Raw genomic sequence first — 19,908 nt, forward strand, 5'->3', positions numbered from 1 at the left:
CATCATGGGGGCAGGAAGTCAGCTCTGCCCATCAGTACCTGTAGGTCATGTCAAACACAGACCTCACACTCTTCTGTTTCCTCACAGCCAGTAAGGTCTCCTACCAAACCTCTCTCTCTTCACACTGGAAATATACTTCATAATATCTTATACCTCAACATTCTACTGTTTATTGGTGATTTGTTATGTGGAACGAATGCTTGCATGTAAATGTCATTGTAAAACATACATACGAATGTGGTTTCATGTTTTCTTTTACATTGCTGATTGGATATACATTTTTTTTTTAAATATGTATTTTTAAAAATGATTAGTTGAATTCTGTAGAAGAGACCAGGATATGTTGTTACCCTGTGTCCCAATACTCAGTGTTATAGTCCTGGTCCTGAGAATAAAACAGGTTTAAAACAACAACAGAGAAACACGTGTCTTACAGTGCTACACATCTGTTATAATAGAGACTTTTCCTGCTTAATGGAAGTATCAGGTGTAGTTTTTCACCAGTTATAAAATGTGTTTGTTGTCTCTTTATGTTTCTAGGCTGCAGGGAGGGAGATGCAACAACAGCCTTGAGAACATCTGGACTCAAATAGAACTCTGTTCCAAGTTGCTGTCAGGTAAAAGTAGACGATAGCAGACAACAGGATACTTTTGGAAAGGGGTGTTGTTGAACATTTTCTTGACTTTACTCAATCTGTATAGTTTTGGTAAAATCTTATCGAGGAACTTTCTGAAGTAAGATTAGCCTGGGACAGCAGGTAGCCTAGTGGTTAGACCGTTGGGCCAGTAACCGAAAGGTTGCTAAATCGAATCCCCGAGCCGACAAGGTAAACAACTTTAGTTCTGCCCGTGAACAAGGCATTTATCGCACTGTTCCTCTACCGTCATTGTAAATAAAAATGTGTTCTTATCTGACTTGCCTAGTTAAATAAAGATGTGAGACGTTATGCTGTCATAACGTAATCAAGCTTGGATATTTCGATAGATGTTTGATTGCTCTGGTCTAGGGGTGCATCAGTTGCAGACTTGAGACAGGAATTCTCCCCCTGCAACCCCCTAATCCTTATCTGAACTCTGTGAGAACATAGTAACTGGACTGTATGTAGCCTACCCATTTCTTGTCTTAGTAAGAAACACTGAAGAAAACAATAGCTTCCACGATGGATCCGGTAAGTCTGGTTTACTTTGAACCGTATAGGCCTGCTGTGCTGTGCTTTGCTTCTGTTTATTTATTGTATACAAGTTCTATACATAGACAGAAGGGTGTTAGTTATAAATATAGTATATTTGACTGTAGTTTAGTTAAGAAGAAAGACTTACACAGTGGTGTGAAGTACTTAAATAAACAATATTTTAAAGTACTACATAATTCGTTTTTTGGGGTATCTGTACTTTACTATTTATATATTTGAAAACTTTTACTTTTCTACATTCCTGTAGAAAATGATGTACTTTTTACTCCTTAAATGTACTCGCTACATTTTGAATGCTTAGCAGGACCGGAAAATGGTTCAATTCACACACTTATCAAGAGAACATCCCTGGTCCTCCCTACTGCCTCTGATCTAGCGGACTCACTAAATACAAATACTTTTTTGTAAATTATGTCTGAGTGTTGGAGTGTGCCCCTGCCTATCCGTAAATCATTTAAAAAACAATACATTTGTGCCTTCCGGTTTGCTTTGTATAAAGACATTTGAATTATTCATACTTATACTTGAACAATTACATTTACCTTTGATACTTAAGTATATTTAAAACCAAATACTTTTACTCAAGTAGATTTAACTGTGTGACTTTTACTTGAGTCATTTTCTATTATGGTATCTTTACTTTGACTCAAGTATGACTATTGGGTACTTTTTCCACCGCTGGACTTACGTTTATTTTTGACCAGAGAATTACTTGTGAATTAGGTTTGATGCACCCATTGCAAAGACCTGCATAAATATCTGATATTTCCTATCTGTGCTGGTAGTGAACAGCAGCTGCCATTGTATCAGCAGCGAAAGACCGGAACATTTAATTCCCAGACACTCCCTCACGAGAGAGAGGCTTGTTGAGATCCTCCCTCTTTGTGCATCTGTTCCAAGTGTCTGCCAGGTAAAAGTAGACGATAGCAGACAACAGGATTCTTAGTGAAAGGGGTGTTGTTGGACATTTTCTTGACTTGACTCGACTTTTATTGATCACGTAAAATGTTATCCAGGAACTTTCTGTAGTAATACTAGGCTACATGAGACGTTTATTTGTTCTAACTTACGTTTGGATATTTAAATAGATGTTTGATTGCTCTGGTCTAGGGGCGCATCAGTTGCAGTCTTGAGAATCGAATTTTCTCTCAGCAACTCATTACTAGCTGTCATTATCCGAACACTACAACAAAGTTGTCAAACTGTACCCTACAACATTTCATGCCATACAAAGAAACAATGGCTTCCGCAATGGATCAGGTAAATCTGGTTTTAACATATGCCCGCTGTGTTGTATAAAATGTCTAGGACTAGTTTTCATCACCTTTTATCCTCCACATTCCTGTGTTCGGTTTAAACTGCTGGACAAAAATAAACATGATTGTAAAAGTTGTTAGGATATTTTTTCCCTCAGCAAAGTAACGTTAATCTACAGCTATATCATGTTTGGAAATCTGTCATATTATCTAATATATCTCTACTTCCTCCCAAAATGTGCACTTGTTCACCTCCACTGATTTGAAAGTCAGATGATCCATTATATGACCAGATACTCACTCTGACAATGAAAATACATATTCTTCTTTGGGGTTTATCAGTGGTTGGCATCCAACTTTATGGTACATTACACCACCTACTGTACTGGAGTGTGGGCCAGCAACTAAATCCTATCAACTTTATGGTACATTACACCACCTACTGTACTGGAGGGTGGGCCAGCAACTAAATCCTATCAACTTTATGGTACATTACACCACCTACTGTACTGGAGGGTGGGCCAGCAACTAAATCCTATCAACTTTATGGTACATTACACCACCTACTGTACTGGAGGGTGGGCCAGCAACTAAATCCTATCAACTTTATGGTACATTACACCACCTACTGTACTGGAGGGTGGGCCAGCAACTAAATCCTATCAACTTTATGGTACATTACACCACCTACTGTACTGGAGTGTGGGCCAGCAACTAAATCCTATCAACTTTATGGTACATTACACCACCTACTGTACTGGAGGGTGGGCCAGCAACTAAATCCTATCTCCCAGCCCCGTTCTCTTAAAAGTATCAATAAATTTATCGACTGTATCTAACAATGTTCTTCTTATTAAACTCAATTCCTGCTTGCACACTGCTGGGGTGGGAGAATCCTTACTCCTGTCTTTGTGGTGTCAGAGAAATGCTATAGGAAGAGAGACTTTTCAAACAATATATTTATTGTAAGATATGCAAAAATGAAGCAATCAACCATCACTAAGAATAGTCCGTGTTGAAAGCTCAATGAACAGAGCTGTCTTTAGCCTTTTATTGAAAGTACATCCCTTTTTATCGTTGACAGTTAGCAGATGTTCAGAAACAGACACTGGAAACAGATTTGCACGAAGTAATTTAGCTGGTCTGTGTAGATCATGATGGCTGATATTGCCACCACTCACTGTTCCTCCCTGCACTTCCCACATAGCTACATTCCTGCTGATTGTAAACAGCGGAGGTCACATACTGTGGTAGCACCCAAACAGCTCATACATCTGTACGCTCAGAGTTATGACTAAGTCACACAAGACAAGCCTGTATCAGCAAAGAATATTAGCATATAACAATAGACAATTCCCTCAGTAATATAGTAAAATATAACAATAGACAATTCCCTCAGTAATATAGTAAAATATAACAATAGACAATTCCCTCAGTAATATAGTAAAATATAACAACAGACAATTCTCTAAGTAAAAACAGTATAGTATGTCTAATTTAACAGTATAGTAGAATAATATAAAACTATAATATTAATGATAAAACACCAGAAAGCAAACGTGTGTCACAACTTCCGCCGACGTTGGTCCCCTCTTGTTCGGGCGGCGTTTGGCGTTCCACGTCACCGACCTTCTAGCCATCGCCGATCCACTTTTCATTTAGTCTTGTCTTCCATCAGTGATGACTCTTGCACTGAGATGCTGAACCTTAGAACGCTACGCCACTCAGGACCAGTCTATTACACCATCCATCCATCAGACTAGAACAGACCTTCAGGACCAATCTATTACACCATCCATCCACCAGACTAGAACAGACCTTCAGGACCAATCTATTACACCATCCATCCACCAGACTAGAACAGACCTTCAGGACCAATCTATTACACCATCCATCCACCAGACTAGAACAGACCTTCAGGACCAATCTATTACACCATCCATCCACCAGACTAGAACAGACCTTCAGGACCAATCTATTACACCATCCATCCACCAGACTAGAACATACCTTCAGGACCAATCTATTACACCATCCATCCACCAGACTAGAACAGACCTTCAGGACCAATCTATTACACCATCCATCCACCAGACTAGAACATACCTTCAGGACCAATCTATTACACCATCCATCCACCAGACTAGAACAGACCTTCAGGACCAATCTATTACACCATCCATCCACCAGACTAGAACAGACCTTCAGGACCAATCTATTACACCATCCATCCACCAGACTAGAACAGACCTTCAGGACCAATCTATTACACCATCCATCCACCAGACTAGAACAGACCTTCAGGACCAATCTATTACACCATCCATCCACCAGACTAGAACAGACCTTCAGGACCAATCTATTACACCATCCATCCACCAGACTAGAACATACCTTCAGGACCAATCTATTACACCATCCATCCACCAGACTAGAACAGACCTTCAGGACCAATCTATTACACCATCCATCCACCAGACTAGAACAGACCTTCAGGACCAATCTATTACACCATCCATCCACCAGACTAGAACAGACCTTCAGGACCAATCTATTACACCATCCATCCACCAGACTAGAACAGACCTTCAGGACCAATCTATTACACCATCCATCCACCAGACTAGAACAGACCTTCAGGACCAATCTATTACACCATCCATCCACCAGACTAGAACAGACCTTCAGGACCAATCTATTACACCATCCATCCACCAGACTAGAACAGACCTTCAGGACCAATCTATTACACCATCCATCCACCAGACTAGAACAGACCTTCAGGACCAATCTATTACACCATCCATCCACCAGACTAGAACAGACCTTCAGGACCAATCTATTACACCATCCATCCACCAGACTAGAACAGACCTTCAGGACCAATCTATTACACCATCCATCCACCAGACTAGAACAGACCTTCAGGACCAATCTATTACACCATCCATCCAGAACAGACCTACACATAGTCTGTGTCTGAAATGGCATCCTATTACCTATATACTGTCAGGTGACATTCCAGATGCAGCCATCCTCTCTAATAGTTAGAAGTCAAACAAATGATGTCAGGAACTCCAAATGTCATTAAGTCGCACAAATCATCATCGCCATGGTGATGCTCCATGACATCATTTATTTGGTCGGTTGAAGTGTTGTAGAGGAGTGGGTATAGCAGTACTACACTCTAAGAAAAAAAGGTGCTATCTAGAACCTGAAAGGGTTCTTCGGCTGTCCCCATAGGAAAACCCTTTGAAGAACCCTTTTGTGTTTCAGTTAGAACCTCTTTGGTTCCAGGTAGAACTCTTTAGGGTTCCATGTAGAACCCTTTCAACAGACCAGATGCTTTTTAACTTTCTGTGGAGAAACCGAACCCGTCACATTAGGAAACTGTTGTAATGAACACATGAGTGGTGGGCTGAATTGTCTGGACATTCCTACCTTAAATAATACTTTTAAGATCAATTTGATAAAACACTACATAAGAAGACCTACTTCTATGTGAAACCTTATTCCTCATCATGCCTTTTCTACTTTGGTGGCCTTAACTTCATGTTGGTTTGCTATTGACAAAGTTCCAGTGAAGCTCTGCATTTCCTCAGCAGGTTTTCTAGTCATGAACCTTCATTTAGAAGCATAATTTCTCTCCACACGTATATTATATCTGGAATAATCAGCACATATTGTGTAACAATAAATCTTTGTTTTTAGAATATTGGTTCAGAAATAATATCCTATCCTTATCACTTGACAAGATCCCTATTTCGTCTAAAGAGTTTACAATTATTTTAGTCTCCATTCCCTCAGGTGTTGCTTTATTATTCAGGAACATGTTAAGACCCTCAGAACCTACCTTAGATTACAGCTGTTGACTCAATAGTAGTAAAGATTTGTTCTTGTTTTGGTCCATTCAACAACAGAGTGATACTTTCCTTGTATCAACAGGATTTTGTATCTCTCTATACACCTTATGTCATACCTTATTGGAATTGTTTTATTGATAATATTTGTTGTCTCACACAAACGTACTGACTAACACAATTAAGGATGTTTATTATAAAATGATCAATTTATATTATCCTGCCAACCACTATATGAAGAAGTTTTAAAAAAGAAATACATTCAAATTGTACCGTTTGAAATGACCACCCAGTAACCGTGTTGAATCTTTTTTTATGGTATTCAAGTAAAGAATCTGTGGCAAGACATCAGTAGATTTATAATGGAACATATTCATGAAGATTTTACACAATTATGGAGAGATGTACTGCATGAATACTTTACCTACGATATAAATAATTTGGATAGATATTTTTCTTCTTCGTTCACTCGCCGTACAGTAGGTGGCGGTAATACTCCAATAGGTGTAGTCTGCCATAAAACCCTAAAGAAGAACAAGACAACAGGAAATTGTTGACGAGAACAGTTTGGGTCGAACAGTTCCTATCATACAAGAAACAGTAGCTTCCCAATGGATCGGGTAACTCTGGTTTTAACATTATATGCCCACTGTGTTGTATAAAATGTCTAGGCCTCGTTTTCATCATATTTGAACCTCTACATTGCTGTGTTCTGTTTGGAGCGGCAGGTAGCCTAGTGGTTAGAGCGTTGGGTCAGTAACCGAATCCCCGAGCTGACCAGATAAACATATGTCGTTCTGTCCCTGAACAAGGCAGTTTAACCAACTTTGTATGTATTATGGATCCCCATTAGCTGCCAAGGCAGCAGCTACTCTTCCTGGGGTCCAGCAAAATTAAGGCAGTAAATACAATCATGTTTAGCCAGTTATGGTAAACTGTAGCTAGTGTCGTGGAAATTTTGGGTAATCACATTTCACAAATACTGGAGCCTGTGAGTACAAGTAGATTTTTTATTACTTCATAATTGTTGGTAAAATGATTAAATGACTGAACAAATCATTTTAAATGGAACTGTAACTAAGTAAACTTATACTCTGTTTTATATCTGATTAACAATATGAGTTCATAAGATGTGATTGTGTGACACAGACAAGGAGTAATTAAAGTTAATGAACACCATTCCAACTAGGAAGAAAGAAGTGAACTGTGTAAACAGATAAGGTTGTTAACCTATGGTTGAACCGACGAAACTGACCTCTGGGGTTTTTAGATAAGACAATGAGTGCATTCCTAGGTTTTCTGTTAATTAGAACTGTCATCTAAGTGGTGATTGATAATGTTGAGGGGTCAAAAGTTACCTGGGAGTGTGTTGTAAGTTAGAATGAACTTACATTTACATTACATTTAAGTCATTTAGCAGACGCTCTTATCCAGAGCGACTTACAAATTGGTGCATTCACCTTATGACATCCAGTGGAACAACCAATTTACAATAGTGCATCTAAATATTTTAAGGGGGGAGGGGGTGAGAAGGATTACTTTATCCTATCCTAGGTATTCCTTAAAGAGGTGGGGTTTCAGGTGTCTCCGGAAGGTGGTGATTGACTCCGCTGTCCTGGCGTCGTGAGGGAGTTTGTTCCACCATTGGGGAGCCAGAGCAGCGAACAGTTTTGACTGAGCTGAGCGGGAACTGTACTTCCTCAGTGGTAGGGAGGCGAGCAGGCCAGAGGTGGATGAACGCAGTGCCCTTATTTGGGTGTAGGGCCTGATCAGAGCCTGGAGGTACTGAGGTGCCGTTCCCCTCACAGCTCCGTAGGCAAGCACCATGGTCTTGTAGCGGATGCGAGCTTCAACTGGAAGCCAGTGGAGAGAGCGGAGGAGCGGGGTGACGTGAGAGAACTTGGGAAGGTTGAACACTAGACGGGCTGCGGCGTTCTGGATGAGTTGTAGGGGTTTAATGGCACAGGCAGGGAGCCCAGCCAACAGCGAGTTGCAGTAATCCAGACGGGAGATGACAAGTGCCTGGATTAGGACCTGCGCCGCTTCCTGTGTGAGGCAGGGTCGTACTCTGCGGATGTTGTAGAGCATGAACCTACAGGAACGGGCCACCGCCTTGATGTTAGTTGAGAACGACAGTTTGTTGTCCAGGATCACGCCAAGGTTCTTAGCGCTCTTAACTTTTCACCTCACTTTGTCCCTGTCGAGAGGAGGGGTTTCTGTTAAGCAATGAAATGACGTCATGTTTTGTATATAAACTGTTGCTCATGGTGAAGTGGCAGCGCGCTCCGAGAATAAATTCTGTTACCTATTATTAAAAAGACTGGGCTCCGTCTATTTTATGCAAACAAGAATCTTACAAATTCTAATAAAATAGTTTAAGGGTTGTCAATTAATGAAAACACATTAGCATAATTAAATTACAGTAACAATAATAAAAGCAGAGCTGGAATCATGAAAACGACTGCCTTCCAGTCTTGACACAGAATATTTATACATTTGTCCTTCTTACTTCACACTCATCGTAAGTCCTCTTAATGGCTTATCACCTGTTGCATTTAGCCACCGTTATCATATTGCCTTCATATTAGGACATGCAACCTGTAGAGTCACATAAATAGTTTTTAAACATGTAGGACCACAGCAACAGACCTTGGTGTAGCAGTATAACTTTAGACCGTACCCTCGCCCATACCCGGGCCCCTCTGCACACATCAACAACAGTCACCCACGAAGCATCGTTACCCATCGCTCCACAAAAGCCGCGGCCCCTGCAGAGCAAGGGGAACTACTACTTCAAGTTCTCAGAGCAAGTGACGTCACTGATTGAAACGCTATTTAGCGTGCACCGCTAACTCAGCTAGCCGTTTCACATCCGTTACATTGGCACTCTATAGGATTAACCAATCCATGACATCCTGCTGACTACTGAAAGGGGAACCCCTGTTCTGGGAAAAACCCAAGAGGTGTAACCATAGTTGGCCATAACAGTTACAAGAATAACCATGTGCTTGTCTAATGGTGTCCAAAGACAGAGAGCACATAGATGCACTAGTTTTGCTGGCTCCTTCTGAAATAAATAATTGCCACATATGTACTGAACAATTCACAATACTAGCTACCTGATAGGAGTGCTGGTGTTGGATTTTCCAGTTCCTATACTGTTTTTTTAGAAGTAGTAAGCTGAATCGATATGGACATGGACTTAACCATTAGTATATGTGTAAGCAGAACCAATGTGTATGTGCCACCTGAGTCAATATGCACCTCTATTATGGGCGGCAGGTATCCTAGTGGTTACAATATTGGGCCAGTAACCGAAAAGTTTGCTAAGGAGGAATCCCCAAGCTGACAAGGTAAAAAATCTGTCATTCTGCACCTGAAAAGGGCAGTTAACCCACTGTTCCTAGGCCACCATTTTAAATAAGAATATGTGACTTGCCTAGTTAAATTAAGATTACATAAAGAAATGGACCATCTTGGCTTTGTGCTAAGCCATGTAATAAAGTCTATATAAATGTAATGTTCCGGTATCCTCGACGCTAGCTGGGTACGTTAGCTTACGAGGTACATTAATAGCTTTAGGTTGGTTGTTTTTATGTTAAACTTCAAGATTTACACCAAGGACGTTGCCTCTCGGATCATCACTCTCCCTCGCTTGGGCAAGGGACATTTAAGGCACTCAGATGTAAAACGCAATTCAAGGGTTGAGGGTTTAGCCGAAGGCTGTTGAGTTTGAAACGCAGCTGGAAGGCAATCAGGAAGATGCTAGATCAGTTGGGACCATTATAGGCAATGAGAGGGCAGATATGCGTGTTGCCACAAAGTCAAACGCCTATATCGTATTTGTATTTAAGTTTAGGCATAAAGGTAGTGTTTTCAATGTTAGGGTTAAAATCACATTTAAAAATATCAGTTGTAGAAATGGGTGTGTTCTATGGCTTTGTTTGTGGTAACTAGTGACGACCAGGCACTACTTCCATACAAAGTGTTTTTTTTTTCTCCTCAAAGTTTCCTTGGATGTGAGGTGTCCTACTTTTACCAATACACTCCTAACAACCAACTCGTTACCAATACACTCCTAACAACCAACTCGTTACCAATACACTCCTAACAACCAACTCGTTACCAATACACTCCTAACAACCAACTCGTTACCAATGCACTCCTAACAACCAACTCGTTACGAAAATGTATATATGATCAAATAAGCCAGAAGCCAGATTTTGGGCCCAGTTATCCCTCTTGCTTCTCCACTTCTGTGTTGTTTGATAGGAAATGACTGCTATAAAGAAATATGGTGGAAACGAGCCCATACCCACCAATCCAACGCTCTTAGATTTGTGGCTTATAGTGAACGATTGAACATTTCAGGTAAAAGGGGATATTCTAGGGATGCACCCAAATCAAAGGGTTAGACTGAATTAATACAATATTTGGTTTAATGATCAACTGTAAAACTTATTGTGGCCAACAGGACAAAGCTAGCCCGTCCCCCTCCACCCTCCAGGAGTCCCCAGGTCGACTGCCTCTCCGTACTCTACTGCTGGGTCTGGTTGACTGCAGGAAAACACCGGGGCAGAGTGGAACTGAGAGAGGAGAAGGAGAAGAGGAACATGGAGATATGATTTCATTAAGTAAGAACCATGTGGATTAGATTAGTCTGCTTCTTTAACAATTAATTGGTTAATTATATATTGCTGACAATATCTGGTCGTTCCACCTAATTTTGAGAAGCTCCCCCCAAAACACTTTCAGATTTCACCTAATTTTAACATTCTTTCATGAAGAGCACATGTTCAACTTCATAAAAACATGTTTTCTCCAGAGGTTATATGAAAATAAATACTGTACTAAGTGCCAATGTGCTAAATAAAGTAACAGGGGACAACTGAAAACAACAAAACCACTAGTTTACATTGGTAAAATTAGTCCTTTAAATCAGCCAAAAATTTGCTTATGACAATGGAAGTTGACAGGGTCAATGGAAGCTACTTTTGTTCCACCAGGAGTGAACATTGAATACAAGCTTCAATTCTACCATATCAATTTATGGGCAAAATGGTTCACTTGCTCGGTTTTCAACAAAAAACACCAGAGAATTGATAAAAAGACTAGAGCCAGCTTACCTGCCTTTGCTCTATAATTTGACTGTTTAATGTCCAATGTTTCTTTTCCCCCAAAAATGTAAGGAACCGTTTCACCATATTACATCATGGGTTGACCTTAAAATGGGGGACAGATGTAAATGAATCACTAATTAAATGAAATAAATCATGTTCAGAAATGACTGTCAAAGTAACCAAATAACTAGGGCTTTAGATGCACACTAATCATTTCCTATTAAACTGATTATGGCATTAGTCATGTAAACATCTTACTCTGCTGATCTTAATTGGTGTGAGGTCATAACTGAAGTAAGGATACACCTTTAAAAACACCTGGTTTTCTGAACAATCTTTAGAATGATTAGGACATGTAAACACTTTAATCAGAGTTATAGAGGTGTATTTAATCTGCATGTGCTAACACAAGCAGCACAAAACATTATTTTGACCGAATGCAGTGAGTTCAGGGAACTGAAAATATGCAGCTTAGAAATAGTTTGCACATACAAAACTTATTTTTACCTATTGCTTCATAAACCACAGTGGCTGTGGTAGAAAGTTTATTTTGATTGGCCATTTTCTGCGTTTATCAAAGTCCCATCAGCCTGATTTCAGATGTGTCCATGTAAACAGGTTTATTAGAGAGATTGTTCTTTCAAAGCATGTCAACGATTTAAAATGTAATACTGATGCACAATTTCTATTGGAAAAATATGAAAGGGACCCAAAAGGCCTTAATTTCATGGAAGGACCCATCTGTTTACGGACTCATATTTGCAAAACCTAATTATTCAATATCTTTGTTTCACAGGGGACATCCCTAATCGTTGCTCTCTAAGTGGGAGGGGCTTATCATCTGGGGAGCCTCAACAACATTATGATGCTGACAAGAAAGAGAAGAGTCTCTCCAGATCAGAACACCTCAAACACCAGCATAGAGGTACAGGGAAGAAACCTCACCACTGCTCTGTCTGTGGGAAGAGTTTTGCTAAACAAGACTTGACAAATCATGAGCAAATTCACACTCTAGAGCATGCATCTAATACCTTAAAATCTCAGAGAATTAATTCAGGGGAGGGACCTTATACCTGCTTTGATTGTGGGAAATACTTAAATCAGTCAAGAGCCCAGACTAACCACAAACACACAGGAGTGAAGCCTTATAGCTGTGATCAGTGTGGGAAGAGCTTCAATCATTCAGGATCCCTGACTATTCACCAACGCATACACACAGGAGAGAAGCCTTATAGCTGCGATCAGTGTGGGAAGAGCTTCAATCATTCAGGATCCCTGACTCTACACCAACGCATACACACAGGAGAGAAGCCTTATAGCTGTGATCAGTGTGGGAAGAGCTTCAATCAATCAGGATCCCTGACTCTACACCAACGCATACACACAGGAGTGAAGCCTTATAGCTGTGATCAGTGTGGGAAGAGCTTCAATCATTCAGGAAACCTGACTACACACCAACTCATACACACAGGAGCGAAGCCTTATAACTGTGATCATTGTGGAAAGAGCTTCAGTCGATCAGGAGACCTGATCAAACACCAACGCATACACACAGGAGAGAAGCCTTATAGCTGTGATCAATGTGGGAAGAACTTCAATCAATCAGGACACCTGACTGCACACCAACGCATACACACAGGAGAGAAGCCTTATAGCTGTGATCAGTGTGAGAAGAGTTTCAGGACATCAGATCACCTGACTATACACCAACGCATACACACAGGAGAGAAGCCTTATAGCTGTGATCAGTGTGAGAAGATTTTCAGGACATCAGATCACCTGACTATACACCAACACATACACACAGGAGAGAAGCCTTATAGCTGTGATCAGTGTGGGAAGAGTTTCAGGACGTCAGATCACCTGACTAAACACCAACGCATACACACAGGAGAGAAGCCTTATAGATGTGATCAATGTGGGAAGAGCTTCAGTCGATCAGGATCCCTGACTACACACCAACTCATACACACAGGAGAGAAGCCTTATAGATGTGATCAGTGTGGGAAGAGTTTTGCTCGTTCAGGGTCACTGATAAAACACCAGAAAGCACAAACATGTTTTCTTTCATCTCCCTTCTCTCTGGCACCAGTTCCAGATCCCTAAATAAAGTTTACATAGAAAACATCTTGTAAACAGTCATCCATCTCCCATTCTCTAACACTTTAGTATGTCTGATTGCCATGGTAACATGTGTAGCATAATATGCAGCTCTGGATCCATATGTTACAAGCGTCTTGGAGTAGAAGTGCTGTGTGTGGTGGGGTGGGGGAGGAGGTGTTCAGAGGTATCTTTTAATTTATGAACTCATATTATCCATTAAATAATGTATAATAAAAAAGTTTAACCAATGGTAGGTGTATATTCATGTGTGGGGGAAATGTTATCTGAAGAGAGAGTCTTGAATTGTACATCATGTCTCATATAGTCATTGGTTCCTGTAGGTGCTGGGTAGAGATATGAGGGGGAGACGGTCATGACCCCATCAGACCTTTTGGCAGAACGCTCAGAATATGTTCTATAATTTACATGCAGGAACCAAATGTTAATGATGAATAATGTAAATCATAACTTGTCTGTGTTACCAGTATATAAGAGGACTAACGGGACTGCCCCGAAAGAGCTCCTGACCGTAAGTTTGTTGGAATCTCTCCAGCTGGCTGATAATAAATAATTATTAATTTAAGTTTGACTGAGTCCTTGGTAGTAATTTCCACGACACGTGTATTCAATACAAAAACACATTAAATCCTTTATCTTATGTCGCACTGCATGAGGCAAATGGTGGTCACACCAGATACTGACTACCGTTTTTTTTAAGGTATCTGTGACCAACAGATGCATACAGTTGAAGTCGGAAGTTTACATACACCTTCGCCAAACACATTTAAACTCAGTTTTTCACAAATCATGACATTTAATCCTAGTACAAATTCCCTGTTTTAGGTCAGTTAGGATCACCACTTTATTTTAAGAATGTGAAATGTCAGAATAATAGTGGTGTCATGTTTTGTCATTGATTATCATGTCTTGTCTCTGTGCTTCCCTTCTATTCGTTTCCCTCTGCTGGTTTTATTAGGTTCTTTCCCTCTTTCTATCCCTCTCTCTCCCCCTCCCTCTCTCCCTCTCTCGCTCTCTCTCTCTATCGTTCCGTTCCTGCTCCCAGCTGTTCCTCATTCTCCTAACTACCTCATTTACTCTTTTCACACCTGTCCCCTATTTTGCCCTCTGATCAGAGTCCCTATTTCTCCCTCTGTTTTCCGCTTCTGTCCTTGTCGGATCCTTGTTTGATGTTCGCTGTTCTGTGTCCTTGTTCCGCCCTGTCGTGTTTTACCTTCTTCAGATGCTGCGTGTGAGCAGGTGTCAATGTCAGCTACGGCCGGTGTCTTCCAGATGCTGCGACCTGCAGTCTGTGGTCGCGTCTCCAGTCATTCCTCTCTACTGACGAGTGGATTTCAGTTTTCCTGTTTTTGCATTTACCTAGATAATATCCAGGTCGCTTTTGTTTAAAACTGGAATAAAGCTGTCTCCAGTCATTAACAAGTGGAGTGTGATTTATTTCAGCTTTTATTTCTACTGCGCTCAATTAGTATTTGCTAGTCCAGAGCTTCCGAATGTTCTTATTTATGTGTAGTTGCCTGTCAGCAATTCAACTACTTCACGTTCCGTTCGTTCTTTTATTGTTTTTGTGCGTTTCATTTAATAAACATGTGACATATCACAATGCGCTTTGGCGAATGTTCTTAACGTGACACCAAGCTGTTTAAAGACACAGTCAACTTAGTGTATGTAAACTTCTGACCCACTGGAATTGTGATATAGTGAATTATAAGTGACATAATCTGTCTGTAAACAATTGTTGGAAAAATTACTTGTGTCATGTACAAAGTAGATGTCCTAACCGACTTGCAAACACTATAGTTTGTTAACAAGAAATCTGTGGAGTGGTTGAAAAACAAGTTTTAATGACTCCAACCTAAGTGTATGTAAACTTCTGACTTTAATTGTCTGTATTCCCAGTCATGTGAAATCCATAGATTAGGGTCTAATTCATTTATAACAATTGACTGATTTCTTTATATGAACTGTAACTCAGTAAAATCGTGTTGAGTGAAAAAATTCTAGAATTAACTAATTGCATAAATGATTGGGCCTACTACTGTTTTAGGTGTTCTGGGTCAGAACTGTCAACATGATTTACACCCATCAGAATATCTGTGCTGTGAAGGGCTCAACAGTGGAACTGCCCTGCACATATCAACATCCAAGTTATCATGTAGTCTCAGAACCAAACTGGTATATCCAAGAGAAATGTAATGAGGCGCCTAAAATCCTGAGCTCGGTCCAGAGTATGCAGGTTGTGCTGAGTACCTTGGGACTAAAGAGAAATACTGCACCCTGAGAATCACAGACCTGAGAGCGATTCAGCTGAGTACAAGTTCAGATTTAAAACACAGAATGGGGGTACAGCTTCCCTGGAACAACTGACTGACACAGATAATATATAATATCTAATTCTAATAATTCATTAGAATCATTCAGAGCTGCAGGTGAAGGTGTCTTCCTCCACAGAGGAATAGAAGAGAACACTGACCTGTAGCACCACCTGTCTTCTGACTGACAACCCCACCTACATCTGGTACAAGAACGGACAACATCTCCATGACCCTACTTCCCAACAATACTCCTGTAATACTCTAGTGGTCTGGGGTTACTCTACAGACAGTTACTCCTGTGCTGTAAAAGACCATGAGGATTTTCTCGCTCCTACAGTGTGTGAGTCTGGACTCACCTATAATAATAATCTTAAGTGTCAATCATTAAGGCCTGTGGACCAATAGTAGAACATGTGGGGAAAACAGACAAACCGGTGAACTCTTGGATAGTAACACTAGTAGGAACTATACAGTATAATATACAAGGTAGAAAATGGATGATGGTATGTTATCTAGTTATTCCATTTTAGAATAAGACTGTAACGTAACAAAATGTGAAAAAAGTCCAGGGTTCTGAATACTTTCTGAATGCTCTGTGTGTGTCTATATAATTTATTCATTTTAAATGAACCAGTCCAATACATCTTAAACACTTGAAATCGTCTCATTATCGTTTGAGGAATTGATCAGATACATTTAGTTTCAGGTGTTCAGGGTCAGAGCTGTTTGAATGTGACTCACACCAAGAGGAGTATCTGTGCCTTGAAGGGGTCAACAGTGGACATTACCTGCACGTATAGACATCCCAGCTGGCATAACGTCACAGAAGTATCCTGGTTCAACAAATGGGAGACTGGAGTTACTACAGATCTAATCCAGGACCCAGACTATGCAGGTTGTGTGAAGTACCAACCAACTACAGACAAAGACTCCACCCTGAGAATCACAGACCTGAGAGAGAGTGACTCTGCTGAATATAAGTTTAGATTTACAACAACGGAGGTAAAATGGGGATACAGCTTCCCTGGAATAACTCTGATTGTCACAGGTAATACTGTCCTTACAGTATTATATCATCTAGTCTAAGTCATTATCTCATTGGTGGAAATAATGATGATTGTGCTATTTTGTCTTCATTTACCCATTTTCAGACCTGCAGGTGAAGGAGACTCCTGGCACAGAGGAAGGGAAGGTGACACTGACCTGTAGCTCCACCTGTATTCTAACTGACAACCCCACCTACATCTGGTACAAGAACGGACAACTTCTCACCAACCCAAACACCCAAGATAACTACCTCTACTTAGACCAAATCAGCAGTGGGGACGCAGGCAGCTACTACTGTAGTGTTAAAGGATACAAGAATATCCGTTCTCCTGTTACATTCTTTGGGGAGCCAATGTCTTTTAAGAATGCAGTTGTAGGAATCATAGTGGTTATTCTAATTCTCATACTCTGTCTCTTTGGGTTCATGTGGTTCAGGTGAGTGAGATTAATTTATCCCTTTTCACATTCTGTGGTTTAATCGATCAAAATATGTATATTGCTCTATTAATTGATGAATTATTTCACAAAACAGGAAGAAGGCCTCCAAATCCACCTCTGACACAAGAGACAGAAGAGACGCAGCAGAGAACGGACAGGTGAGTCTTCTGGAATCAGTTTACTAAGAGCTACAGTGATCTGTATTCAGATGGACTCAATGACTGTGGTAATATCTTTCACCCCTCATGTTGTCTGTCTTCTCTCCCCATCAGAGAGACTCTAATCCAGTGTATGACAACATCTCAGGCATGAACTTGTCCCCTATTGCAGCACAGAGAGTGATCACAGACGAGCAGGATGACATTACCTACGCCAGCATCCAACACAGAAACCAGGAAGTGCCTCTGGACTCCACCGTCCCACCGTCTCACCCCCAGAAACAGGACGAGGATTTCCAGTACACTACTGTGAAATTCAACAGCCCCAGTGCTGCTCAATAGACATTGGGAGGGATTCAATCCAATCATAGGTTATAGACATTGGGAGGGATTCAATCCAATCATAGGTTATAGACATTGGGAGGGATTCAATCCAATCATAGGTTATAGACATTGGGAGGGATTCAATCCAATCATAGGTTATAGACATTGGGAGGGATTCCATCCAATCATAGGTTATAGACATCGGGAGGGATTCAATCCAATCATAGGTTATAGACATTGGGAGGGATTCCATCCAATCATAGGTTATAGACATTGTGGCTTTTAATGTAATTATTATTTTTTTAATGCTTTTGGAAATTGCTATATAATTCCTCAATTCAAATGTCTTTGATTTCAGCTTGAACTATCTATTTAAATGAAAGTACAGCTCAAACTGTTCAGTCCATATTCTACTGTTCTATTATGGCCAGAGGGGATAAAAACTGTTCATTTTTTACAGTAACTTTGTTGTTGTCATATCTCAAACAGACAGTTTCAGCATTAAAGATTCCAGGTTTAAATAACACAATATAACCTACGTTATTCATGAGATCTTATACTAAATGTACTATAAATCAGTGATTTAAACATCCCATCCATACACCACACTAAACCTACACATAGTCTGTGTCTGGAAAGGCATCCTATTCCCTACATACTGTGACACTGCGGACACAGCTATCCTCTCTAACAGTTAGGAGCCAAACGAATGATGCCAGGAACTCTAAATGTAATTACAGTGGGGAGAACAAGTATTTGATACACTGCCGATTTTGCAAGTTTTCCTACTTACAAAGTATGTAGAGGTCTGTAATTTTATCATAGGAACACTTATGTGAGAGTCACTTGTGAGAGATGGAATCGAAAACAAAAATCCAGAAAATCACATTAATTTGCATGACATAAGTATTTGATCACCTACCAACCAGTAAGAATTCCGGCTCTCACAGACCTGTTAGTTTTTCTTTAAGAAGCCCTCCTGTTCTCCACTCATTACCTGTATTAACTGTACCTGTTTGAATGTGTTACCTGTATAAAAGACACCTGTCCACACACTCAATCAAACAGACTCCAACCTCTCCACAATGGCCAAGACCAGGGAGCTGTGTAAGGACATCAGGGATAAAATTGTAGACCTGCACAAGGCTGGGATGGGCTACAGGACAATAGGCAAGCAGCTTGGTGAGAAGGCAACAACTGTTGGCGCAATTATTAGAAAATGGAAGACGTTCAAGATGACGGTCAATAACCCTCGGTCTGGGGCTCCATGCAAGATCTCACCTCGTGGGGCATCAATGATCATGAGGAAGGTGAGGGATCAGCCCAGAACTACACGGCAGGACCTGGTCGATGACCTGAAGAGAGCTGGGACCACAGTCTCAAAGAAAACCATTAGTAACACACTACGCCGTCATGGATTAAAATCCTGCAGAGCACGCAAGGTCTCCCTGCTCAAGCCAGCGCATGTCCAGTCCTTCTGAAATTTGCCAATGATCATCTGGATGATCCAGAGGAGGAATGGGAGAAGGTCATGTGGTCTGATGAGACAAAAATATAGCTTTTTGGTCTAAACTCCACTTGCCGTGTTTGGAGGAAGAAGAAGGATGAGTACAACCCCAAGAACACCATCCTAACCATGAAGCATGGAGGTGGAAACATCATTCTTTGGGGATGCTTTTCTGCAAAGGGGACAGGACGACTGCACCATATTAAGGGGAGGATGGATGGGGCCATGTATCACGAGATCTTGGCCAACAACCTCCTTCCCTCAGTAAGAGCATTGAAGATGCATTGAAGATGGGTCGTGGCTGGGTCTTCCAGCATGGCAACGACCGAAACACACAGAAACACACAGCCAGGGCAACTAAGGAGTGGCTCCGTAAGAAGCTATATACTCCCTGACTGTTGCTATATACTCCTGACTGTTGCTATATACTCCCTGGCCGTTGCTATATACTCCCTGACTGTTGCTATATACTCCCTGACTGTTGCTATATACTCCTGACTGTTGCTATATACTCCCTGACTGTTGCTATATACTCCCTGGCTGTTGCTATCAAGGTGAGAAACAGACTC

At 40.8% G+C, this 19,908-nt stretch overlaps 2 protein-coding genes across 6 annotated transcripts; both read left to right on the top strand.

The window, feature by feature from the left end:
* Positions 1–1,023: 1,023 nt before the first annotated feature.
* LOC124021454 (zinc finger protein 501-like) lies at positions 1,024–14,614 on the top strand. 5 transcript variants are annotated; one of them, XM_046336653.1, is made up of 4 exons: positions 2,322–2,453; positions 10,784–10,943; positions 12,226–12,354; positions 13,874–14,115. In XM_046336653.1, the coding sequence occupies exons 1-4, from the start codon at positions 2,415–2,417 to the stop codon at positions 13,882–13,884; spliced, it is 339 nt and encodes a 112-aa protein (XP_046192609.1). In that variant the 5' UTR covers positions 2,322–2,414; the 3' UTR covers positions 13,885–14,115. The 5 variants fall into 5 exon arrangements, 4 of the variants coding, with proteins under 4 accessions (XP_046192607.1, XP_046192609.1, XP_046192608.1 ...); XM_046336652.1 differs by having other exon boundaries at positions 14,018–14,115; XR_006836239.1 differs by adding an exon at positions 14,596–14,614 and having other exon boundaries at positions 2,324–2,453; positions 12,226–14,061.
* Positions 14,615–16,358: 1,744 nt separating this feature from the next.
* Positions 16,359–18,026, top strand: LOC124021449 (sialic acid-binding Ig-like lectin 12). Its single transcript, XM_046336640.1, has 4 exons — positions 16,359–16,368; positions 16,545–16,913; positions 17,017–17,508; positions 17,623–18,026. Exons 1-3 carry the CDS (start codon positions 16,359–16,361, stop codon positions 17,349–17,351), a joined length of 714 nt encoding a protein of 237 aa, XP_046192596.1. The 3' UTR covers positions 17,352–17,508; positions 17,623–18,026.
* The last annotated feature ends 1,882 nt before the right edge of the window (positions 18,027–19,908 follow it).

The sequence above is a fragment of the Oncorhynchus gorbuscha genome, unplaced genomic scaffold, assembly GCF_021184085.1.
Source record: "Oncorhynchus gorbuscha isolate QuinsamMale2020 ecotype Even-year unplaced genomic scaffold, OgorEven_v1.0 Un_scaffold_1118, whole genome shotgun sequence".
Classification (NCBI taxonomy): Eukaryota; Metazoa; Chordata; class Actinopteri; order Salmoniformes; family Salmonidae; genus Oncorhynchus; species Oncorhynchus gorbuscha.

Coding starts and splice junctions, on each gene's coding strand:
- LOC124021454 (XM_046336651.1), top strand. Junction 10,944..12,225: donor TGGAGATATGATTTCATTAA/GTAAGAACCATG, acceptor TTTGTTTCACAG/GGGACATCCCTAATCGTTGC.
- LOC124021449 (XM_046336640.1), top strand. Junction 16,914..17,016: donor AATAACTCTGATTGTCACAG/GTAATACTGTCC, acceptor ACCCATTTTCAG/ACCTGCAGGTGAAGGAGACT.